General features: G+C 41.2%; 1 protein-coding gene across 1 annotated transcript in view; it reads right to left on the minus strand.

Annotated features, from left to right (window-relative positions):
* Nucleotides 1–1,524: 1,524 nt before the first annotated feature.
* The window catches only part of LOC130276494 (EP-cadherin-like), a 46,146-nt gene continuing 21,005 nt past the window's right edge, over nt 1,525–26,665 (minus strand). The window contains exons 3-16 of the mRNA XM_056525959.1: nt 20,094–20,302; nt 19,872–20,015; nt 18,797–18,946; nt 18,240–18,384; nt 17,558–17,733; nt 17,356–17,484; nt 16,685–16,867; nt 9,883–10,127; nt 5,385–5,527; nt 4,570–4,794; nt 3,865–4,080; nt 3,208–3,338; nt 2,946–3,089; nt 1,525–2,596 (exon numbers count right to left, since the gene is read on the minus strand). Coding sequence (XP_056381934.1) covers nt 2,390–2,596; nt 2,946–3,089; nt 3,208–3,338; nt 3,865–4,080; nt 4,570–4,794; nt 5,385–5,527; nt 9,883–10,127; nt 16,685–16,867; nt 17,356–17,484; nt 17,558–17,733; nt 18,240–18,384; nt 18,797–18,946; nt 19,872–20,015; nt 20,094–20,302 — 2,447 coding nt within the window. The 3' untranslated portion in view covers nt 1,525–2,389. The remainder of the gene's footprint in view (nt 2,597–2,945; nt 3,090–3,207; nt 3,339–3,864; nt 4,081–4,569; nt 4,795–5,384; nt 5,528–9,882; nt 10,128–16,684; nt 16,868–17,355; nt 17,485–17,557; nt 17,734–18,239; nt 18,385–18,796; nt 18,947–19,871; nt 20,016–20,093; nt 20,303–26,665) is intronic.

Genomic DNA, 26,665 nt, shown 5'->3' on the forward strand with positions numbered 1-26,665 from the left:
TCAGTGTCCATAGGGTGGGGATCATTTATTAATCTCTTGCTATAAATTCTCTTAAAAATGTGGGTGGCTTGTTTATGACAAACCCTTCATCAGTTTCCAAAACACTCACAAGTATAACGTACACCAGTATCTGAAGATTACAGCCATGTGGCAAGGATGGAGAAGAACACCCCATTATGACCACTAATTATAACCCTAATACTAATCAAAACAGAATAGTTTGATACTAACAGAACAAAAAGTACTATACTGCATCAGCTTGAAGCCAACAGAACTTAAAAAAAATAATTTAACAGCACATTCTTTAATCTACACCACTAATCATACATAGAACATTCTTCACACCAGATGTGCTACTTTTAAACAATTTCTGCATGTTTGTGGTAGTTCTATAAAATACATACATGGCTCAAATCCTGAACATATTCAAGATTACAATCAAATGGATAGTCACATTCAAGGGGATGCTGTAAAGCTAGTCGAGAGCATTGGGAACAATGTCTAATTGTGCTATACAGAACCTACAAAAACCCTTTAACCCCCTTAACGATACAGGACTTAAAAGTACGTCCTGGTGAGCTGGTACTTAACACACCAGGACGTACATTTACATCCTATGCTTAACCGTGAGCATCGGAGCGATGCTCTGGTAATGCGCGGCAGGTGCCGGCTGCTGATAGACATCTGTGATCGCACGGATGTCTGCCATTAACCCCCTCAGATGCCATGATCAATACAGATCACAGCATCTGCATCATCGCGGTCACTAAAATGGATGATCGGATTGCCCGCAGCGATCAGATCATCCAGCACGGCAGACGGAGGTCCCCTCACCTGCCTTCCACGGGTCTTCTGCTCTGGTATCGAGCAGACGATGACCAATAGCACTGAACAGTATTAGCAATCGAATGATTGCTATAAATAGTCCCCTATTTGGACTATTAAAGTGTAAAATTAAAAATTTGAAAAAACCCCTCCCAATAAAAAACGTAAATTGTCCCATTTTCCCTATTTCACCCCAAAAAGTGTAAAAAATTATATACATCTTTGGTATCGCTGCATGCGTAAATATATGAACTTTTAAAATAAAATGTTAATGAGTGATGTCATTACAACGGACAACTGGTTACGCAAAAAAAACCAAGCCCTCATACTAGTCTGTGGATGAAAATATAAAATAGTTATGATTTATTGAAGGAGAGGAGAAAAAAAACGAAAAACCTAAAAATAAAACTGTCTGAGTCCTTAAGGCCCAAATGGGCTGAGTCCTTAAGGGGTTAAGAATAATTCTTCAGAACGTGTACCTGTGATATTTGACATTGACAGTAGTGCAGCACTAAACTACATTCAGTGCCTAAATGCCTCCACGGAGGTGGTTCTTTTGTTCGTGGATGAACAGAGCGAACAGACCTCAAAGCTATTAAGGCACCATATAAAAAGGAGCCTTGGAAGTTCGATTTTTCTGCCAACATTGCCAAGGTTGAAGAACCCCTTTAAAATGTGATTTGCTTTAGCTCCCCTGCATAAGTCTAGAGCAGGTTAGGAAAACACAGAGACAAACCTTTAATAAAATGTATTTAGGTACTTTACATCAAATCTTTTCTTGAAAGTTTAAACACAAGTTAGAAAACAATTTCTATAAATAGTACACAAAGATGAAAAATAATCAATATAAAACCTGCTGTGATAACCCAAATTGTGTGTGGGTGGGGGAAGAAAAAAACAAATAAAAAAAATGAATAAGATCTACCCTACTACAATGACATGAGAATGTTTAGAAAATAAAATAAGGGGTCTTTGATGTCAACAAGGCTTTGGTGTGATCTCATTATCCAATGAACCACCACCATTAAGTTAGGTCTTCTCCCAGACACTTGAAGGTATGGCCTGCATTAAACCTGTGCGGTGGTTTAAAGGCTTTTTAGTCCAAGCTTCATTCCAGTGTTATGCACTCTGTTCTTGTGTGGACAAGAGTCAAGGGTTAGTGTGAAGGAGTTGAAAAGTCCAATGTCATCTTTAAGCATGATAGATCTGATTCTAAAAACCAAGGCAAACAAGTAACATATCATCCAAAGCCTCTGAAGAAAGGCACAACTGAGCGATATTTTAGTTTGAGCAGCACTGGATTTTGGATCTTTGCACTTACTAAGCACTACAGATTGGCCAAGCCATCCTGGACAAATTTTGGTTTTATAATGCACATAGCTTGTCAGGCATAAAAGCCAAAAAAAGGGAAAAAAAAAAAAACATACATGTAGTGGTTCAAGGTACAATATGAAGTGGCTATTCCTCAGCTGTATGTAAAAAACAAAAGGTGTTTTGTTTAAGGCGATGTGGTAGAAGTTCTACTTTGGACACATTATCACTGTTCACTCTCCTTGTCAACAAACTAGTCTTCATCTCCACCATACATGTCTGCCAATTTCCGGAAGCGAGGACCCCATTGGCTAAGACAGTCATAATCCTGGTCAGCATCTGAGCTTGAAGAGTTTATGGAACTAAGAGAAGCCGCTTCTGATCCACTTCCTTCATAGTCAAACACAAGGAGGGAGTCATATGGTGGAGCAGTGGGGTCATTATCAGCTGCATGGAGGTTCTTTAAAATGAAAATAAATAAATGAAATAAGGAATTGACTATCATTCCAGCATATTTAGTAGCAAAAAATTGTAAAAATAGAATAGCCTGCAGAACATTATGCCGGTAATGTACTGTCAGCTTGTTTAGAGGTAATTTCTGCTTTTAATGAGCTTGAGAATCCATTAGGCAACTTCCCGATATAAGCAGCCATGGAAGCTCACTAATGTCCACTCACAGGAAATTGACGACTAGGCAGTTTAACCCTAAGCAAGTAGACATTTCATTTCTGGTACATGCATTTTCATGGTGTTGGGAAGATACCATAATTACATATCTTTCTGAACTTTACTTCATTTATAAAACTTACCTCTTCAATGAAGTTTCCAATTTCATCAGGGTTTGAGGGTCGGGGTCTGTACTGTGGAGCAGGCATTAGGGTCGGGACCACATCATTCCTCATAACATCAGGTCGTGCATCTAGTCCACGGTGGAGCTGACTCAGGTCATAATCCTAAAATAGGTTTTTTGTTTTTATATGAATGACTATATTCTAAACACCCATGGGGTGTAAAATGAAATTTTTTCTAAACACACTAGATTTTACTGCATTCTGTTCAAAAAAACCTCACCTGATCTTCCTCTCCTCCTCCCTCTTCACCATAATAGAAAATATTGTCCCTCGTCTCATCCTCTGGCAGTAGCAAAGGTTCCTTTACCACCTTCTTCCTCTTTAAGAACAGCAGAAGTAGCAGGATGAGGACTGTAGAAGGTAAGATAAAGATGCACACAAGGGTTATGATGGTTGCTTCCCCCCCCCCCCCCCCCCCACAGACAGCGTACACCTTTAAAATGCTGATCTCTTTAGTTGTAATGCATGAAATTGGTTACTACATAGACCCAGGCATGTTTCCTAAATTATGTATCCAATGTACATAGTCACAAAATTATCCAGTTTTTAAAGTGTAACCATATTTGTTAATTGTAAGGTATTAACTACAGCATTAGAAAATGTTCACACCGAGTAAAATTTCCAGAGAAAATGACAATTCTCACAAAAAAAATTGCCTCATTAAAGCAGATGTGAAGCAGAATTTCATTGTGAATAATACCACACAGATTTTACATGTCAATTTTTGGAACAGAAATCTAACCCTTGTCAGGCTTCCCATCAAAATCAGTGGAGCCAGTTACTTTGTGTGAATATACCCTCAGTTGAACAACAGTAAACATTTTGATTGGTTTATACAACTTTCTGCTTTTTCAGTTTCTCAAACCAATCTACTTACTTAGAAGTGCCAAAACAGCCCCCAGAATGACCAGGATAATGGGTAGATCAAAACCAGCAACAATCTTATCTTGACAAGAGATACTACTGCCTTCACAGTTGCACACTGTAGCATTGACAACGGTGACTTGGGCCCGCTTTTGAGCATCAAATAAGCGAACATATATATTGTAGTCTCCAGCTTTCAGTTCTTCTTTGGGTTGAAGAAACATGGAATCTGGGCAGATGGGGGAAGAGAAAAATAAAAAATTAGATTTGTTAGTAGCAAAATAGAAAAAGTGCACCTGCATACAAATACACAGCAGAAAGCAGCTTAAACACACAGGGCTAGGTTAACACTACAGAATTGGAGAATGGGATTCTGCTGCACAAGAATTTCCGAGTGGAATTGTAAAGCCGACCACCACTCTAATTCTGGCGCAGTAGCATCCCATTGCCGGCAACAGAAGAGAATTGGTGGTGGAAACCACCTATAATACATTGCTGGCTAGGGGGACTGCAGTGTAGGTGCAGTCTTCATGCCGACTGATTCAGTAAGTGCTGGCCACTTCTGGAATCTGAGAGATTCCGTAGCGTGAACCTAGCTTAACACTACCTTGTGGTTGAACCATAGAGGTCCAGTCATCACAAGTGTAATAACTAAATGCATCTATATAGGCCATAGTCACATTTCTGTAACAGTTCTAATATCATTTCATCCACTTACTTGTTCCTTTTATCTCAGCAGTCCAGGTCACATCAGAGCCATGAGTGAGCTCTACCTCATAAGGGTTAGTGTTTGGGGGAATGTCCGCATCAGAGACTGTAAACTCATATGGCTCAGGTTGCCTGCTGCATATGGTGAAAGCACGAGGGCTGGGGACAGGACCATTATCGTTGACATCAAGCACTTGCAGAACAAGCGTACCAGTACCAGTTGCAAATGGAACGCCTGTAAAAAGACAGTCCTTTATTTTTCTAAACATAGCAAGCATTAGATGACCTGTTGCATATTTGCACATTCATAATTTGCGCAGGTAGCTGGGACATAATGACCCTGATTTACTAAGAGTGTTGTGTAGGTTTCTTTGTGTGTTTTAATTCCCTACAATTTTTTTCCCCATGGTATTTACTAAGGTTTCCCAACATTTTCCACTTTCCCTACAAATTTATTTTAATTTTATTTTTTTCACACACACAAACAAACACACGCTCTGATCTGTTGGGTTTTCCTCAGATCAAATCCATCACATTTTCTGCGGAAACCTTAGTAAATATGTTGGGTTTTTGTGAAAATTTTGGAAACACGCCCCTTTTCCGGGTTTTCTGAGCAAAATAGAGAGTTAGTCAGGGGTTTTTCAATTCTGGCACAGACAGAATTTCTGGCACACAACCTGACAAAATATGTTGGGTTTGCAATAGTAAATGAGAGACAATATGCGCCACTAGCATTTATACTGGCAGTACATTTATTGTTCTATACAGACATGCACAAAAAAAACAAAAAAAAAAAATCCACATACTAAAACCCTGTCTGCTTACCATCATCAACCACCATCACAATGATCGTGTAATTGTTGTTCTTGACAAATTCAGACTCTCTATCCAGGTTGCCATTTCCAGTGACAATGCCAGTGTCTTCATTTACAGCGACCCACCGAGCAGGATCATTACCAATTTTGTACCTAAATCAAAAGCAATACTGTTTCAGATATTGTTAAGACTTCCACACAATATGCACATCAATATAACCTGAGAAATGCAGTGCAACACCACTCATGTTTATGGGTTGTGCCGATACTGCTCTGTAACTTCAGTCATGTGAATGTGGCTGAAGTGAAATACTGTACAGCCTACAGCTGTGCAGTAACTAAAAGACGATTGGGAGTTTCTGTGCAGAGGAAAAGTTGTCCAGTTGCCTATCGCAAGCAGATGGCTTTCATTTTTTTAAATAAAAAGGAGCAATATGATTATTGCTATGGGCAACTGCCTTAAGGATGTGCACTGGAGTTAACAATAACTATAGAAAAAAACCTCATGGGATGTCCTAATATATGGTTTGGAAATACTGAAATGACTGGAACCCCCCTCCCCATAAAATATATGGTTTGTACTGATAGTGCCATAAGATATGGATTGTTTACCACATTAAGATATCGTTTGGGGAAAAGGCCATGTGGGCAAGGCTATCTGGTTGGGCTCTCTGTAGCAGGTCGGAAGATTGAGCATCGATATGAAGGATTCTAACAAGGGGCGGGGGAAGTTACCTTATCTGGCATTAAAGGGAAGTTAGGCTAGTACTGCTTGTTAGTGCAGGAGATTCTGGTGAAAATGGGGTTCACCTTTTTCTCTAGGTGCCGCTGTTACAGATACATTGCTAAAAATCCTAATATACAAAATGACAGTGAACTAAGGGCATTTCCTAGCCCCAAGGTGCATTGACTCCTGTCCATAGCTGCTACTTGATGAGAGCCCACGCATGAGCCTGGGACAGTTATGCTAGAGATCTTTGCCCATGGCAGCTACACGCAGAAGACGAAGTATAGGATTAATAAAATGGGGGCATGAATCATGGGACTGGCCTGAGAGGAGAGCCAGTGCATTTCAGGACCAGGGAACACCCTGACTGCACCAAGAGCCTTTAGCAGTATATCGGAAACAGAGGAACCTAGACAAATAAGATAAACCACCATTTTGATCAGAGTCACCTGCACTAAGAGGTGGTTTAGTGTGGATGAGACTGCTGTAAGTTTTAATTTAAACCCCAGGAACAGATAACCATCCCTAACAAACACTAACAAAGTAAAAGGGGAATGAGGAGTTAGGCTGGGTTCACACTGCGATTTGACGATACGGTCACTGGATGTAGCTGGGGGAGTGAAAACCGGGTGCTCCCGATCGAGCCGAACCTGGCCCGTATCTCATTCATTTGAATGAGCCGACCGGAGTCAGATAGTGAACTAGTCGACTAATTTTTGCCCCATATTTGGTTTTGTGACAGACCTAAAACTGCGGCATACCATGGTCACAAAACCGTCAAATCTCTCAACTTATGATTTTTCACTTTTTCTTAGAAAAGTTTCAATTAGCAGCTTCCCCCCACAAGCCACTTCCAAAAACTGCCACACCTGTATACAGGTAATTTACTGCCACACCTGTATACAGGTAGTTTCATTAAAAAGGTACTCCGCTGGAATTTTTTTTTTTTTTTTTTTTTTTTTATCAGCTGGTGCCAGAAAATTTTACAGATTTGTAAATTACTTCTATTTAAAAATCTTAATCCTTCCAGTACTTATCAGCTGGTATTTTCTACCCAGGAAGTTATTTTCTTTTAAAATTACCTTTCTGTCTGACCACAGTGCTCTGGAGTTCTTTTCAGTCTGAGCACAGTGCTCTTTGCTGACGCCTCTGTCCATAACAAGAACTGTCCAGAGCAGGAGAGGTTTGCTATGGGGATTTGCTTGTACTCTGGACAGTTCCTTATATGGACAGAGGTGTCAGCAGAGAGCACTGTGGTCAGACAAAGGAAATTCAGAAAGAAGAAAACTTCCTGTGGAGCAAATAGCAGCTGATAAATACTGGAAGGATTAAGATTTTTTAATAGAAGTAAAAAATCGCGTGCTCTCTACACGAGGACGCCACCTGGATTACCTGCCTTGCAAGCGCAGCAGCCCCTGTATCTATCGCCCACCATCTGCTAACATCGCACGAATAGGAGTCGACAGACTCCAGCGGTGCGCTCTCAGGCCAGAGAGCGGGGACAGACGGCTGCCTGACATCGCTGAGGACAAGCAAGGAACGGTAAAGTTACCTCCCGAGAATCGCATCAGGACCGGTGAGCTAAACCTTTCCCAAACACTATGCGCAGAGTTTGAATTTACCGCTGTGGAATACAGCATCCTAGGATTGCTCTATATAATATACAGAGCGACATCTAAGTCTGGAGCCACAGACACCTGAATATTATTCAACTGCCACTTTACTGTCTTGAAAGGACATTTATAAGTGTGATAGACTGTGTGATCTATATTTTCAGGACTGCACTGGCACTTTGGATAATATTTGTATATAGATAATGTCCATCAGAGTGCCGATTTGAAATAGCTGCTACCCTTTTCAGTGGTCTCATACATCTATAGATATATGTATATATGTATATATATAATTTTATTTTATGAATATACATATGAATTTTATGATTTTATATTTTTTATTAATCTTCTGATTCCGTGGATTTACAAGGGCCCTGTGATCCCGGACTATCAGTTGATAGTAATTAATTAATAAATATTTCATATATTTTAACCAACAAGTGTGTTCCTTATCCAAAGACCTTGAGCCTCAAATTCTTTTTGTCCAATTTACAAATTTGTTTAACTTTCTGGCACCAGTTGATTTAAAGAAAACATTTTTTTCCAGCGGAGTACCCCTTTAAAGCTCAACTTTATTAAAGGGAATAAGGCTGAGCTGCAATAACAGAAAACCTGAGTACAAGTGTGATGTTTTTTAAAACATTTTCATGTTTTTTTTTGTTCAGGAATTGCAGGATTTACCTTACCTGCAATGACAGACGTGATAGAAGGGATATGATAGAAACTTAAATACATAAAAAAGGAATCATGGTAAAAGAGTATATTTAAAAGCAATATCAGGAAGTATAACTTTACTGAGTAGCAGATGCATGGAATAGCCTTCATGTAGAAGTGGTAGCTGCAAATAAGCATGCATGGCATAGGGCTATCCTTCATATAAGATAGGGACTATTGATCGTATTCAGAATATTGGGCAGAACAGATTAGCCAATGGTTCTTATTTGCAAACACATTCTGCTTCTATGTTTATGTTTGTTTCTAATCTTTGACAACCCCATTCAACCCCCTTAAAGATGCAGGGTTTTTCCTTTTTTACAAAATCATAACACTTTCAATTTTGCACTTAAAATTCCATATTATGGCTTATTTTTTGCGCCACCAATTCTACTTTGCAGTGACAGCCATTTTACCAAAAAATCCATGGCAAAATGGGAAAAAATTTCATTGTGCAACAAAATTGAAAAAAATGCCATTTTATAATTTTGGGGGCTTCCGTTTCTAAGCAGTGCTTTTTTTGCTAAAAATGACACCTTATCTGTAATATGTTTGATTTTTTCTTACCTCTAGAAAAAATGATAACTACATGCACGAAAATGAATAAGTTTAAAATAGTCATCTTCTGACCCCCTATTACTTAATTTTTCCGTGTAGGGGGTGGTATGAGGGCTCATTTTTTGCGCAGTGATCTGAAGTTTTTATCGGTACCATTTTTGTTTTGGACTGATCGCTTTATTCATTTTTTTGTGCTATAAATTGTGACCAAAAATACGCTATTCTGGACTTTGGAATTTTTTTGTGTGACCATCATTGACACGGCGATACCAAGTATATATATTTTTTTTACAGTTTTGAAAATGGGAAAATGGGAGGGGGTGATTATTTTATTAGGGAAGGGGTTAATTCATCTTTAGTAACTTTTTCTACTTTCTTTCCACTCATTACATTGATTCCTAACAATGATAAACGGCATAGAACTACATGTGGATGATCAGTATTATCGGGGCTTGCCTGCTCCTGCCTGGATCTCAGGCATGGAGAAGTCAATCGCCGTTCGGATGCCGAGGAAGCAGGAAGGGGGCCTTCCTTTGGTGTCCTAGTAGTTTGGGACACCGCGCTGTTCCCCATCAGCCTGACTGAGCTGCCGGGATAGTTTTCTCAACTTTAGACTGAAAGGGGTTAATAGCGAGCAGCACAACGATCGGTGCCGCACACCATTTGCCCAGGGTCCCGGCTTTCATTAGCCGCCGGGACCATGACCCCGCGTTATAGACAGACTGGGCGCAGGGCGTACAGGTGCGTCCTTAAAGAGGTTAAAAGCGTAACTGCACTCAATTTCAGGATATTTAAACAGATCCTGTTACCGGAACTTTTGTAGCCAGAGATATCAGGATACGAAGCTGAAAGATTTAAACAGATACCCTGCCCCTATACATTAGTGTTTGACATACTTGAGCTTTTGGTTCTTCTGCTTGTCAGGATCCTGAGCAACTAGAGCAGTTATCTGCCCCCCACGTTGCAAGTCTTCTGAAACCTCCACCAGGTTGACATGTGGGATGAAGAATGGAGCCTCATTTACATCCTCCACATTCACAGTCACTGTAGCAGTTGAGGTTGGCAAAGGGACAGCAAAACGTTCTTCATTCTCTACTGTGATCTGCAACACAAACTGCTTCCTGGTCTCAAAATCCAAACCCTGTCAGGGAGAAAAGACAAGAGATTAGTGGGGGAGAAAAAAAAAAAAAAGTCCCCCATCTAGGGGAAAGACAGTTTTGCTCCTATTAAAATAGTAAAATCTATGGAATAATATCACACCTCCAGAATCTACATCAACTAGATAGTGAATATATTAATGACCTTTAGAGAGATTGTATAGTGTCTTTGCAGAGGATACCAAGCTCGGTAAAGTGGTTAACACACAAGGACAGGGCATGGTTACACATGGATCTGGATAGGTTGGGGTTTTGGGCTGGGAATTGGTAAAAGGTTCAACGCTGATCAATGTAATGTTATGCACATGGGGAGAAAATACTGAGGACAGCTGACATGCAATAGGACTTAGGAATTTTAGTCAACAGTAAACTAGCAAACCGTGTCAGGCAGCTGCTGCCAAGGCAAATAAAATTCTAGGGTGCATCAAAAAGGGGGAATATATATGAGAAAACAGTGTTAACACTGGACAGTCCAGACATTGAATACTGTACAGTTTTGGTCACCAGTGTACAGGGAAGATTGCGGAGTTGAAGAGGGTATAGACAGGCGACAAGAGAAAAATTGAACAGGAGGACTACAGTAAGACTATCAAAATGTAATTTTTTTTTTTTTTTTTTTAAATCAGGAGAGGGGTGACCCATGTGTAATCGAAGGGGAAAAAATTCTCCCAAAATTTGCTTATACTGTAACTATTGGGAAATCAAAACCTGTGTAGAGGAAAAGTGTTGCAACCAATTAGATTGCTTCTTTCATTTTCAGAGGCCTCTGTTGGGGGAATGCAGTTGCCCATAGCAAGTAGTGTTCTCACAAATCGTACTGGCTTTGACAAGCTTAAGTGATTCACTCCCGATAGGAAGTTGGGTAGTTTTCACTTTCTATCTGGTGGTGTCTCAACGCATCTACAGTCTGCATATCTTTGAGGCATTCACGTGAAATTATGTGTTTACAGGATGCTGCTTTGGGCTCAATGATGGCAGAGGACCAGAAGGAACAAATGCAGCAAAACTGATTTTTGATGGTTTCAGAACTGGGGCAGACAGGTAAGCAATTATATACCTGTAGTAGGGCTGCACGATATATCGCAAAGGCAATTGAATTGCGATTTTTGTTTTTGCAATATAGCGATACGGCTCCCCAGGAAAAATTATCTGCTCGGGCGGGCTCCCGTGTGCTGCTGCGGGCGGGGGACGGCCAGAGCAGGTAAAAAATTGAAATACTAAAAGTCAGTGTTTCCCAACCAGGGTGTCTCCAGTTGTTGCAAAACTACAACTCCCAGAATGCCTGGACTGGCAAAGGCTGTCCGGGCATGCTGGTAGTTTCACAACATCTGGAGGCACCCAGGTAGAAAAACATTGAGCCAAGTAAAAGTGCACAGAAAGAAAAATAAAACCTTCTGCTCAACTACTCCCGGTCCCTGCAGATGCCGTTCTTCTCAGTGCGGTCCAGCGTCTTCACTTTACCATACAAGTAGGACCTTTTCAGCCAATCGCTGGCCGCAGCTGTGTCAAGCCAGTGATTGGCTGATGGGGAAAGGTCTTTCGTTTGCATACACACTGGGTTTCCCAGTTCCGGTAGGAGATTTGAAAACTGCCCGAGAAACCCAATGTACAAGCAGGGGGGTGGAATGTGACATAAGGGGAGGAAGGAATGTGACCGGAGGAAAATGTTCTGGAAGATTTGACCATGAGGGGGGATGTGACAGGGGGAGACAAATTAAATGGGGAGATGTGAAAGGGGCGGTGGGCATAAAATGAGTGGATAGTTGTAAAATGGAGAAGACTGGACATGAAATGGTGGGATTTCACCTTTTATCGCATTGCATCGCAATATTTAGGCCCATAATTGCAATCGCACATTTTCCCTATATCGTGCAGCCCTAACCTGTAGCATAATTTTTTCCCACTGATGCCGAGTAGCCATTTAACCCCTTAAGGACGCAGGACGTAAATGTACGTCCTGGTGAGGTGGTACTTAACGCACCAGGACGTACATTTACGTCCTAAGCATAACCGCGGGCATCGGAGCGATGCCCGTGTCATGCGCGGCTGATCCCGGCTGCTAATCGCAGCCAGGGACCCGCCGGCAATGGCCGACGCCCGCGATCTCGCGGGCGTCCGCCATTAACCCCTCAGGTGCCGGGATCAATACAGATCCCGGCATCTGCGGGAGTTCGCGATTAAAATGAACGATCGGATCGCCCGCAGCGCTGCTGCGGGGATCCGATCATTCATAACGCCGCACGGAGGTCCCCTCTCCTTCCTACGTGCGGCTCCCGGCGTCTCCTGCTCTGGTCTGTGATCGAGCAGACCAGAGCAGGAGATGACAGATAATACTGATCTGTTCTATGTCCTATACATAGAACAGATCAGTATTAGCAATCATGGTATTGCTATGAATAGTCCCCTATGGGGACTATTCAAGTGTAAAAAAAAATGTAAAAAAATGTAAAAGTAAAAGTAAAAAAAAAGTGAAAAATCCCCTCCCCCAATAAAAAAGTAAAACGTCCGTTTTTTCCTATTTTACCCCCAAAAAGCGTAAAAAACATTTTTTATAGACATATTTGGTATCGCCGCGTGCGTAAATGTCCGAACTATTAAAATAAAATGTTAATGATCCCGTACGGTGAACGGCGTGAACGAAAAAAATTTTAAAAAGTCCAAAATTCCTACTTTTTTAATACATTTTATTAAAAAAAAAATTATAAAAAATGTATTAAAAGTTTTTTATATACAAATGTGGTATCAAAAAAAAGTACAGATCATGGCGCATAAAATGAGCCCCCATACCGCCGCTTATACTGAAAAATAAAAAAGTTATAGGTCATCAAAATAAAGGGATTATAAACGTACTAATTTGGTTAAAAAGTTTGTGATTTTTTTTAAGCGCAACAATAATATAAAAGTATATAATAATGGGTATCATTTTAATCGTATTGACACTCAGAATAAAGAACACATGTCATTTTTACCAGAAATTGTACGGCGTGAAAACAAAACCTTCCAAAATTAGCAAAATTGCGTTTTTCGTTTTAATTTCCCCACAAAAATAGTGTTTTTTGGTTGCGCCATACATTTTATGATATAATGAGTGATGTCATTACAAAGGACAACTGGTCACGCAAAAAATAAGCCCTCATACTAGTCTGTGGATGAAAATATAAAAGAGTTATGATTTTTAGAAGGCGAGGAGGAAAAAATGAAAACGTAAAAATTAAATTGTCTGAGTCCTTAAGGCCAAAATGGGCTGAGTCCTTAAGGGGTTAAAATGGCATCTCACAGCTATACCGTAAAAAGCTATAGGTTAGGGAATTATGGACACTGCATTATGCAGTCAAACTACCGTATATACTCGAGTATAAGCCGAGTTTTTCAGCACGATTTTTCGTGCTGAAAACACCCCCCTCGGCTTATACTCGAGTGAACTCCCCCACCCGCAGTGGTCTTCAACCTGCGGACTTCCAGAGGTTTCAAAACTACAACTCCCAGCAAGCCAGGGCAGCCATCGGCTGTCCGGGCTTGCTGGGAGTTGTAGTTTTGAAACCTCCGGAGGTCCGCAGGTTGAAGACCACTGCGGCCTTCAACATCATCCAGCCCCCTCTCACCCCCTTTAGTTCTGAGTACTCACCTCCGCTCGGCGCTGGTCCGGTCCTGCAGGGCTGTCCGGTAAGGAGGTGGTCCGGTGAGGAGGTGGTCCGGGCTGCTATCTTCACCGGGGAGGCCTCTTCTAAGCGCTTCGGGCCCGGCCTCAGAATAGTCACGTTGCCTTGACAACGACGCAGATGCGTCGTTGTCTAGGCAACGGCTCTATTCCGGGCCGGAAGCGCGGAGAAGAGGCGCCCCCGGTGAAGATAGCAGCCCGGACCACCTCCTCACCGGACCACCTCCTTACCGGACAGCCCTGCAGGACCGGACCAGCGCCGAGCGGAGGTGAGTACTCAGAACTAAAGGGGGTGAGAGGGGGCTGGATGATGTTGAAGGCCGCAGTGGTCTTCAACCTGCGGACCTCCGGAGGTTTCAAAACTACAACTCCCAGCAAGCCCGGACAGCCGATGGCTGCCCGGGCTTGCTGGGAGTTGTAGTTTTGAAACCTCTGGAGGTCCGCAGGTTGAAGACCACTGAGGGCGAATGATGAGAAGAGGATGATGAAGGGGGGGGGGGGTGTGGGGATGATGAAGGGGGGTGGGGATGATGAAGGGGGGGGTGTGGGATGATTACAAGGGGATGATGAAGGGGGGATGTGTGGGATGATAAGGGGATGTGTGGGATGATTACAAGGGGATGATGAAGGGGGGATGTGTGGGATGATAAGGGGATGTGTGGGATGATAAGGGGATGTGTGGGATGATAAGGGGATGTGTGGGATGATGACAAGGGGATGATGAAGGGGGGATGTGTGGGATAAGGGGATGTGTGGGATGATGACAAGGGGATGATGAAGGGGGGATGTGTGGGATAAGGGGATGTGTGGGATGATGACAAGGGGATGATGAAGGGGGGATGTGTGGGATAAGGGGATGTGTGGGATGATGACAAGGGGATGATGAAGGGGGATGTGTGGGATGATGACAAGGGGATGATGAAGGGGGATGTGTGGGATGATAAGGGGATGTGTGGGATGATGACAAGGGGATGATGAAGGGGGGATGTGTGGGATGATAAGGGGATGTGTGGGATGATAAGGGGATGATGAAGGGGGGATGTGTGGGATGATGACAAGGGGATGATGATGATGTTAATGACGGGTCTGGATGATGACAGGGGGGGATGAGGTATTTCCCACCCTAGGCTTATACTCGAGTAAATAACTTTTCCTGGGATTTTGGGTTGAAATTAGGGGTCTCGGATTATACTCGGGTCGGCTTATACTCGAGTATATACGGTAGCTAACAAAAAAAAAAAAATGCACAAGACTTCACTACAAGACTGTGCTGTGTACAAATGTTGGCCCATGTACAGTCAGGTCAAGAGGATCACTCATGGTTTTCCCAGAAATGATAATGTTAACCCCTTAAGGACCGGGCCATTTTTCATTTTTGCATTTATGATTTCTTAGGAGAGGCGGAACAAACAAAAACTTAATGCTTTCCTTTTTCCACGTACAGACCCATATAAGAGCTTTTGAGCTTTTTTGCACCACCAATTTTACTTTGTAATGACATCTCATTTCACCACAATCTACGGCAAAACTAGAAAAAAAAGCCAATTTGTAAATTTGGGGCTTAAGATTCTACACAGTGCACTTTTCGGTAAAAATGACACCTTATCTTTATTCTGTAGGTCCATATGTCGCAAGGATACCTAATTTCCATTTTTATTTTACTAAAATTTATTTCCACATAAAGGGACGTAAGAGGGATCACTTTCTGTGCCATGATCTGAAGTTATTGGTACCATTTTTTGTTTTGATGGGACTTTTTGATCACTATTTTTTATTTTTTTTAGGTTATGCAAAATGACCAAAAATACGCAATTTTGGACTGGAATTTTTTTTTACGTATACACCATTGACCGTGCAGTTTAACTAACATTATATTTTATAATTCAGACATTTACGCACACGGCGATGCCAAATATGTAAACCTAAAAATGATTTTTTTTTTATATGGAATTTGGGAAAAGGGGGAGAGTTAAACTTCTAGTATGGAAGGGATTAATTCACATTTATTAATTTGTTACACCATTTTATAGTCCCCATTGTGAACTATTACATGCAATCTTCTGATTGCATACACTGTTCAATGCTATGCCATAGCATAGCATTGATCAGTGTAATCGCTCTGCTGCTGCATCCTGCTGAGCAGGCAAGGAGAAGCAGATCGCAGTTCTGATGGAGAGGAGGCAGATAAGGACCCTCCCACCATCCTTTCAGCTATTCAGGACGCCGCAATTTCACTGGCACAACTTGGTGGTGGTGCACAACTTGAGCCACCATTTTGGCCTTTCCTTGTTAAGATAAACTATTAAATTACATATTCCTACAAGCCTGTGACTTCAATAACTTAATGAATGCCCTTTTATTCAAGTACATATACACAATATTGCAGCTTTGCAAAAGTTGGAGATTCAGGAAAACAATGAATAAATAGACAAATCTTGACAGAGCGGAAGAATTGAATGACAAGTCAGCTGTTTACCCTGCCAGAAATAGTAGATAATATAATGCAATCAGCTAACCACAAGGTAGGATTCTGTGAAAGGCCAGCTTGTGTTTAACACAAGAGGAAGGAATTACAAACTTTATCCACTAGAGGCAGTGTGTTAAAGTACATAGCCTTGAACAGTATGTTTGAGATTTTCCCATTTTTTGTTTTAACAAACATCAGCAGGGAGCGTACATCAAGGTCAAAGGCATAAGAAAGTCAGCTGGGAGTCAGAAGATACAGACTAGACAACTACTGTATTTTTCCTCTTCAGATGAGAAAACTTCAGGCAGAGGATGCAATATGACACTAAACAACTCACTGTTTTGGATTCCATTTCTAAAACAATGAGTCTTATGAAAACTTTTTTAGCCCTCCTATATGGGAGTACAGGCACCAACCTTGACTGTAGTCAGAATGCCTTCATTTGTATCTTTGTCTGTGGCAATGCTGAAAAATCCTCCTTCATTTCCTCTTATCTTGTAAACTGCACGCCATGCGGGTGTTTTCTCTTCATCCAGATCAATTACAGTCAACCTCTGAACTTCAAATCCAACTTCATTTTCCGGTACAAGTGCTATGTACTGTGAAGGAGGTTTAAGATTGAATTAAGAAGAATTTTATGCAATTGAATTATTTTTACCTTTACAAAAAGTCATGCATGCCATAAATGTGTTGAAGAAACTGTAGAACTGTAGAAATTGTCATCCTAGGGTGAAAGATCAATTCACAACTCAAATATGTAGTTCTATGTGCATAATATTTGTACTGCACACTGATCTTTAGGCTTCTATGCTATTTGAAATACCATAGCATATGTGACACCCTTAAAAAAAAAAAATGCAAGTCTTTTAGGGACTGTATGTAGGCATCTATCATGTCCTAAATGAAGATTTTTTTTTATATCAGGATGTGTGATGTGTGGATTTATGTAACAGCCAGGTAATTCCAGGGCTCATTGATGTCAGTGTTCATTAAAATGGTCAATTGTTCAGTTGAATAAATACCTTCTATTGTATAAAAGTATTCAACCCCTAGATAACAGTTGTATATATAACAAACAAAAACTTACCTTCACAGGATCAAAAACTGGGGCATTATCATTGGTGTCTAAAATTTGGATAACTGCTTTTGCAGTGGTGGACAGGCCATTTCCCTCCATGTCAGCAGCCTGTACAGTCAGTACATACTCTGGTACTCTCTGTAGATACAAAACCAGGGTTAGCTTGTTGACAAAGTCAATTTTGCATATACACAACAGAGAAGGGACCCACCTCCCTATCCAGTCCTGTCCCAATCACACTGATAACACCGGTCACACTATTGATGGTAAAGAGCCCAGCTGCTGGATCTTCAGGCTCCTGCTTTAGAATGGAATAACCAAGAATGGCATTTGCAGTTTCTGGGTCATCATCATCTGTTGCAGTTATATTTATTTTTACTGGAGTCCCTACGGTAGAATAAGTTTATAACCGATAAGAAACAAGTCTGGAACCAGACAGAACACACAAGTATGCCGGGAAAAAAAAAAATATATATATATAATATATATAATATAATATATAAATATATATAATATAATATATATATATATATATAAATATATATATATAAATATATATATATAAATATATAAATATAAATATAAATATATATATATATAAATATATATATAAATATATATATATAAATATATATATATATAAATATATATAAATATATATATATATATAAATATATATAAATATATATAAATATATATATATATATATATATAAATATATATAAATATATATAAATATATATATATAAATATATATATATATATATATATATATATATATATATATATATATATATATATATATATATATATATAAATATATATATATATATAAAAAAATATATATATATATAAAAATATATATATATATAAAAAAAAAATGTCAGCCATACCTGGTGGAACTCCTTCTCTTACAGAACCTCTAAATACTTCTTCTGTAAACTTGGGTCTGTTATCATTCTGATCAAGGACTTGGATGATTATTTCCATTGGTTCCTCTGCAGGCTCGCCATTCGATGATACCGCATGAGACTGTAGCTGTGTTAAATATAACTTGTTAAAAACCTTCTTGAAAGATTGAGTATGTATGCATATTTCAACAGGGGAGATAAACTGCTGTATGACATCTCTGGCAGCCTATTATCCCCAGTGGAAATAATGGATGAGGGACAAAGATTTGGTGGGTTTTGCCAAGTTCTGTCTTATGTGGAAGCAAACCTTTACTTGCTACACCAGCCGCCTATTACCAACAAGTGTTTAACTATTCCTTGGACCACACATAAAAATGTGCAGTCTGCCAAAGTCAGGTAGACTCAACTATAAAATGTATACGATTTAGTGGGATCAAAAGTTATCACGCTGGCCATTGCATTTCTATGGCTGCACAAAATGAAGAGTCTAAGACACAGATATCCATTATGAAGAGAACAGATCAAGTCCAGGTACTTACAGTATACGATGCATATTGTTCACGGTCCAAAGGTTTATTCACCATCATCCAACCAGTCTCCTTCACAACACTGAACACTCCTTCAGGAGGGCTATCGGCACCTTGCCCGGTAATGCTGTAAAAAATAGTTCCTCCCTTGTTGGATTTAATCTTGAAGCAGAGAGAAATCATAACGTTACATATGGAGGCAGTTTGTTAGCATTGCAACAATGTCATGTATGGGTTTTAACATTTCACAGTTGAGATACAAAGTTTTGCCTAATTTACTTTGCAAATTAATTACCTCTTTATTTTGTTACCCTATAGCTGCATTCACAATGTAACAGTTTGCAGAGCATGTTCTGTGATCTGTATATTGAAAATTATGCCTTGACCCTGTACAGTCATATGTAATAAACTGCCCTAAATAAAGGGTATCCAGTATGTATCTCTTTTCCAAGTTTATTATAGAAGCCTGGGGGATGGTCCTTCATACTTTGACTGGTTCCAGCACTTGTTTAAAACACCGGCTTTAAGGCTGCATTCACATCTCGTTTTGTACATACAGGTGCCGGATCCAGCTGGGGGAGGGGAAAACCGGGCCCTCCCGTACCCCAGCCGGATCAGCCTGTAACTCCATTTACATTGATCAAACGGTCAAACGGTGACTCCGGTCAGCTCACTTTTGACCCGTATGCGGTTTTGGACCGGACCTAAAACCGTAGTGTACTATGGTTTGAGGTCCGGTCAGGAAACCGCATACGGGTCAAAACTGAGCCTACCGGAGTCACCGTTTGACTCCGGTCAGCTCATTAAAGTAAATTGACTTACGGGCTGATCCGGCTGGAGTACGGAAGCGCCCGGTTTTCCCATCCCCCAGCCGGATCCGCCACCCATATGTACAAATAGAGATGTGAATGCAGCCTAACCCAGGATAAAATTTAATAGTTAACATTTTACATACATCAGTAGCTGTATAAAATTGTACTGACATTTGAATACCAACTTTAAAGTAGAGTAGGGAATAGTAGGGAACAGCTTATGGCCAGTCATAGGCTTTGATTTTGGTCAAAAGGGCACTGGATACTGTCCTCACCTGTACAAGTCTTTTGGGAAAAGGGCCCCTCCCATTCTCAGGCACATTGATAGGTGGGATGACCCAATCCCTCTTCCTTCTCTTTAGGCCACTTGGCTTCTCAGGAAAAATCAGTAAGGGTTGTTTGCCTTTGCCATGAGCTTTCTACAAAACACAGATTAGAGATCAACAAAGGAAACACCAGTATGTGGTCCATAAAATGTCATCATACAACATACTTACCCCTTTAGGCCGCTGCATCCTTTTTATAGTAACTGCTGTAGAATATTTTACGCCTTGAGAATCCCATGTATTGACATGAAACTTTATGTCCTCACCATGAAGCTTTAGGTGTCGTTTAGCAATCAAACTCCCATCACCGAGCACCAAGAATCGGGGATCTCCAACATCAAATTTACCATGTTTTGGAGCCATGCAGTCAACAAACTTTACTGAAAAACCGGAAAGAGGGGGGGGGGGGGGTTATTTCAGGAGAGAAGGTGTTAAATGGTTTGAAAAATGCAGTAAATTTGACTTTTGCCCATTGCAGCCATGCATAAAACCTGCACCAGACTTATCTGAAAGGGCATGCAGCCATGGGTTAGCTGTATTTATTGGGACCCTGGCAGCATGCCCTTTCAGTTTTCCCTGCACAGTGACACTGTCACCCATGGCTGTAGTGTAGTTTACAGCACAGCTAATGTTGTGACTGCAAATGAAGAGGCCAAAATGTTAAGCCTATACTGGTTAGTACACGTTTTACTACTTTAGCCTAGTCATCTGACACCCATTGATCTTACCTGCCCTTTAAAGTGGTTTTACTTCATATGAAGGATTCCTTCTAAGACAAACTGCACAGCGAGTGTAGATGACTGGCCCAGCTGGTTTCCAAATGAGGAGCCTGGACCTGGCAAGAGGTTCTATTAACCAGCTCTATTAATTGAGGGTATTCTGCATGGGTACAAATTGCTGAAGCTACATTGCTCAGGAGACCAAAGGTCACAGTTGCGCTGTAGCAAAACAAAGGGTTGAAGGTGTGCGCTCTGCCCAGGAGCCTAAATAGAGCTTACAGACGACAACAGGCATCAGACAGGCTGGGCCGGAGCATGGCTTGAGGGAAAAACAAGCTGCACTGAAAATATAGGAGAATGGGTTTAGGAACATGTAGTCACGTTCACAAAAAGCACAGGGACAGTACAAGTGTGTTTTATTTTCTTTATAGGCAAACTGTGGAACATGTCACCCATTTGAAATAAATTGACAGCCTTACTAAGGCTAGAGAACAGGACTAATGAAGAAAAAAATAAAAAATAAATGGCTGAGGTGACATTGTTTTCACCCCAAGCCTGGCCATCATTTTGTGAAACATCTATTAAAGGGGTACTCCGCCCCTAGCATCTTATCCCCCCTATCCAAAGGTTATCCCCTGGGATCTCCGCTGCGGCACCCCGCTATCATTACTGCACAGAACAAACCCTCTGTGTGCAATGACTGGCAATACAGGGGCCAGAGCATCATTATGTCACGGCTCGCCCCCTTAATGAAAGTCTATGGGAGGGGGGCGTGATTGCCGTCTCGCCCCCTCCCATAGACTTGCATTGAGGGGGCGGGCTGTGATGTCACGAGGGGTGGGGCCATGAAGTAACGATGCTCCGTCCCCTGTATTGCCCATAATTACACACAGAGTTTGTTATGTGCAGTAATTAAAGTGGGTGCTGCAGCCGAGATCCTGGGGGTCCCCAGCAACAGGACCCTGCCAATCTGACATCTTATCCCCTATCCTTTGGATAGGGGGATAAGATGTCTAGGGGCGGAGTACCCGTTTAACATACATTTTGGGGCTTTCTATGCTAGCAAGCAATGAGTCCTTAGTCTAGAAAACAAAATATTTGAAATCTTTCACTGACAGTGTACAGGTGCAACAGAAGTCAATTATGTCATGGATGTGCTCAACAATAGAAGGAAAATCCTAGAGCCCTGCTGCAAAAAACAGTATATGGTCCATTGTTCTCGAATACATCGCCTATTGCACTTATTTAACCTCTTATGGATGCAAAAGAGTTCTTTTTTGTTTGCTTTTTTAGCAAGTTTTTCCTCCTTGCCTTTTCATAGAAAAAAAAAAAATCAATTGTCCACCAACAGAGCCCCATATTTTTGGGAAGCAAGGGCTTGTTTTTTTTGCAGGACCAATTGTCATTACATAGAACATTACTCACTTTACCACAAAAACTAGTGGGGCAAACGTGAAAAAAAAAAAAATTATAAAAAAGTTCATGCAAAGTTTTTCAGCCCAGTTTAATGTTTATTTTTCACCTAGAAAACATCCTGAGGGCTCATTCACACAAGCAGACTTTTCAAACTTTCAGCAATTCTCCCGCTGTGAGTTTGTAAAGGGGCGGAGTCTCCGTGCGCTACCCGCAGCTGAATTTCACCAGTGGAATCTCCACTGTTGAAAATCCACTGCAGGTCCTAGTGACTCGAGATCTGCTGCGAATATGAAAAGAAATCAGATTGTGTGAGTGAGCCCTGAGGTTCTATTCACTTGTACAGTATTCTGTGCAGATTTGATGCACAGGATTTAAAGCTGTATTTAGTCATTTAGTTTACATTGGAATCTGCACCATAAAATCCTGCCCATCAAATCTGCCCAGAAAACTGTACTGGCGATCCTCTTAGAAGTCTATGGAAGTGGATGCAGTGACCGAGGCTCAGGAGCGGTTTAATAGTATGACTGCGCAGGAAGTTGCTGTTTGCACTTTACACAGTGGCACTTATGGACGAGTGTCTGCAACGGATGGCACTGTTAAGTAGAAACTTGACAGACGAAATTGGCGGCTCACCTCAGCTGAACATGCACACTTGTGCGCGGATTAACCGGCAGTGCTCCCGGTCCAACAATAGCACAAGAGAAAAAAATATCCAGCGCAGAGTGCAGTGAATCAGGAACAATTTATTAGAGATCACACCAACGCGTTTCGGGTCAAACAGGACCCTTAGTCATGGCATGACCCGAAACACGTTGGTGTCACTGTGCTATCCATGTGATCTCTAATAAATTGTTCCTGATTCACTGCACTCTGCGCTGGATATTCTCTTCTCCTCGGATGGTACTGTTAAATCCCCTCGGTGGCATACCTACATATAGGCAGCATAGGCCACTGATATTACAAGTTGCAGGATATAACGTCAAGAAGTAGCCGTTTAGAGCTGGAGCACTCTTTAAGGTTTGTCTTTATATAGTCTGCAGCCCCAGTCACAATTTTTATTTTTTTCATAAAGGAATGGTATAGAAACATGTGGCTGCTCTTAACCTTGGTTATCTTTTACGGATGCCTCTGAAAGTCCCAGGTTGCTCCGATTACCAAGTAGTCTTCAGCCAGGTGTAGGTGACACCTGTCCTACCACATTTTATGGAATTATGAAAAATGCTGCTTAGGTATCAATTCTTGTGAAACTTCTAGAATAACCAATGCACTGAACATGTTCCTGACCAGTATAGACATGATCTCACACCCAAGCATATTAAACATGCAGCAGGCCCACTGAGCATTTCCCTTAGGGGAAAGTAATACTGTTACTATGGAGCATTATGAACTACCACAGTAAAAACAGTGTGAAGCAGTTTACCGGCAGAAAGAAAGACCGAGAACATTGATGCTTACAGCCAAGACTCTGGTTATACTGTTCTACATCGCACCAAAGAAGGGCAATGGAGAGCCTTAATGGAACTGGGCAGAATTATAAAGACACTGATGCTTTACACAAAGATATAAATAAGAGCCACAACCACCAATGTACTCTTGTTCACTGGTTATGTGGTATGCAGCTCAGCCTATTTACTTTAATACAACCAGTTTGACTCCGTATGAAATACTGAAAATTCTCTAATGAAAGCAATTCCAAAACCTATTGGTTTTGCATGCTTTACAACATATCAAAAGTTTTTGTATCTGACAGTGCCCATTTAAGCATAGAGATTACTTATACACTAGGCCTATATCTTGGGATTGGCCATGTATAACCAGAATTTGCTGGAGGGGTAGTCCATACAATAGAGCCATTATTGTGGGCCCACCACAGAGGTTGCTCCCATGTCTCACACACCACGATGCAAAGTGAACAGGACTCTACTGAACATTATCAAATCGATGAGACACGTGCCTGAGTAATGAGCTGCTGAAAGGACAGGAAGACTCCAGAAAGTATCAGTCATAGGCCTCCTGCAGGCCCCATTGTAACGGAAAATGCCTTAATAGGATGAGTGCGCAACCAAGTTCATGCTGAGAGCTTCAGCACTGCAGATAACGGTTATGGATAGTTTGCTGGTAAAAAGTGGCATGGCCAAGATTCTATTTGAGGAATGGTCTGTTTATCCGAACAATTATCTCCTTCAAGGTAACAATATGACAATATTAGATTACTGAAGTTTTATCTGATAAAGTTTATGACTGTTCAGTGTCATGATCTCATCACTATCCTGGATGTCTGCACTTGCCATTATAGAAAAAAGGAAGCAAAAAAGATTTGGTCAGCTGTTAAAGGGGTCCTCCGGTGCTTAGACATCTTATCCCCTATCCAAAGGATAAGATGCCTGATCGCGGGAGTCCCGCTGCTGGGGACCCCCCGTGATCTTGCACGCGGCACCCCGTTTGTAATCAGTCCCAGGAGCGTATTCGTCACGCCTCCGGCCCCGTGTGACCTCACGCTCCGCCCCCCAATGCAAGTCTATGGGAGGGGGCGTGACAGCTATCATGCCCCCTCCCGTAGGCTTGCATTGAGGGGCGGAGCGTGATGTCATACGGGGCGGAGGCGTGACGAACACGCTCCGGGGACTGATTACAAATGGGGTGCCGGGTGCAAGATCACGGCTGTCCCCTGCAGCGGGACTCCCGGGATCAGGCATCTTATCCTTTGGATAGGGGATAAGATGTCTAAGCACCGGAGTACCCCTTTAAGATTGATTTTCACTCTGCTTTAGCAGACCCTTAGACATTGTGGAGGACAAGGTAGACCAGTGAATTACTTTAATGTTGGGTGTGTGCTTGTAATGGGAGCCACATCAAAACAGCATCATACATATTTTTGTATCGGACCATAGTTAGGAACTTGTGGACAGTGCATGCCAAGATCCTTAAGAGGTCCCTTTGGAGACATCTGGAGAGATTAAGCTTGAGCATTTTTAGCAGCCACTCTCCCTATGAAGAGAGGGGAGGTTTGTAGGAAATCTGAGCAATAAGAAAAGGAAATTACCCTTTACAATAACTGAATATTAAAGTGAACGGTTTATTCAGTAATTAATGAGCCGAAACTGATTACCTGGATCTTGTAACATTACTTCATGCATAGAAAACTAAATATATAGAGATAGGGAATCTTCTGAATATCCTATCCATTATGTATACTCTCATCGGGGAAAGAAAATGACATTCAACAGCGCAACATTTTAGAAGGAGCAGTGACAATACTGGTTTTGGGGAAGCAACATGCCACTTATTTTATTTATTTTTTTATAAGAAGCAGCATTCCCTACCAAATGTAATATGTTTTTGTTTGATCTTTATCCAGATTTTCAGCCAAGATCTGCTGACCACTTCCCTGAGGGAAGACATGTGACAAAAAGGCCAAGTACAGTACAAACAGGGCAACAATGAACGGTTTTATCTTGTCTCCCTCTGAAGCCCTAGGAGTGGGTGGATTAGCAGTGAAATAACTAGTGCCCAGTGTTACAGAACCCCTTTATTGCCATGTGGAGCACTAGGAAAATTCTAAAACTTTGCCAAGTGTTTTGTTTTAGTTTTCTTTTTGCTTTGAAGTCCTACAAAATGTTGGGAATAGAGTCACATGCATTGCACAAGATGCAGCATTTTTGTAGACTGATCAGGACCGGACGTCTGTTTCATTTAATTTTCTGGAAAGAGTTTCACTGTAAAACGACATTACTCAAAACATAAAAGATTTTAAAAAAAAAGTCTCAGTATAAGCCCATGTTTATTCACCTATGGCCTGATCAAGCCAAGTTTTAATAATATCCTCCCCCACAGTTCCCAGGAAGTAGGGAAGACTGGGAAACTACACAGCAAAACAAATGACACTGTCCAAGGCAGATCAGCAAGGTAGACACCACTAACATCACACATTATTGAGAAGAAGAGATCACATCCTGCTGACAGGCTTCATCAGATTAGGCACAGATAAAAATGGCAGCCAGGAAGTGTAAACGGTAAGAAGTAAACAACCAATGTGTTTTGTGAAGAATGTAACCCTACAGATTCTTGAAGATCAGAATGATGCAATCCAATAAGCTCCAACACATCGGGGGAGATTTATCAAAAACTGTCCAGAGGAAACCTTGCTGAATTGCCCATAGCAAGCAGAGTTTATTTTTCAGAGGCCTCTTCAAAAATGAAGGCAGCAAAACACTGGACAGGTTTTGATAAATCTCCCCCATCTAGTCAGGCCCAACCTTAATGAGGTACTTCCATGGAAAACTTTTTTTTAAATCAACTTGTGTCAGAAAGTTAAACAGATTTGTAAATCACTTCTATTAAAAAATCTTAATCCTTCCAGTAATTTTTAGGGGCTGTATACTAAAGAGAAATCCAAAAAAGAAATGCATTTCCTCTGATGTCATGACCACAGTGCTCTCTGCTGACCTCTGCTGTCCATTTTAGGAACTGTGCAGAGCAGCATATGTTTGCTATGGGGATTTTCTCCTGCTCTGGACAGTTCCTAAAATGGACAGCAGAGAGCACTGTGGTCATGACAGAGGAAATGCATTTCTTTTTTTGGATTTCTCTTTATTATACAGCCCCTAA

This window comes from Hyla sarda, chromosome 6 (genome assembly GCF_029499605.1).
Source record: "Hyla sarda isolate aHylSar1 chromosome 6, aHylSar1.hap1, whole genome shotgun sequence".
In the NCBI taxonomy this organism is placed as follows: Eukaryota; Metazoa; Chordata; class Amphibia; order Anura; family Hylidae; genus Hyla; species Hyla sarda.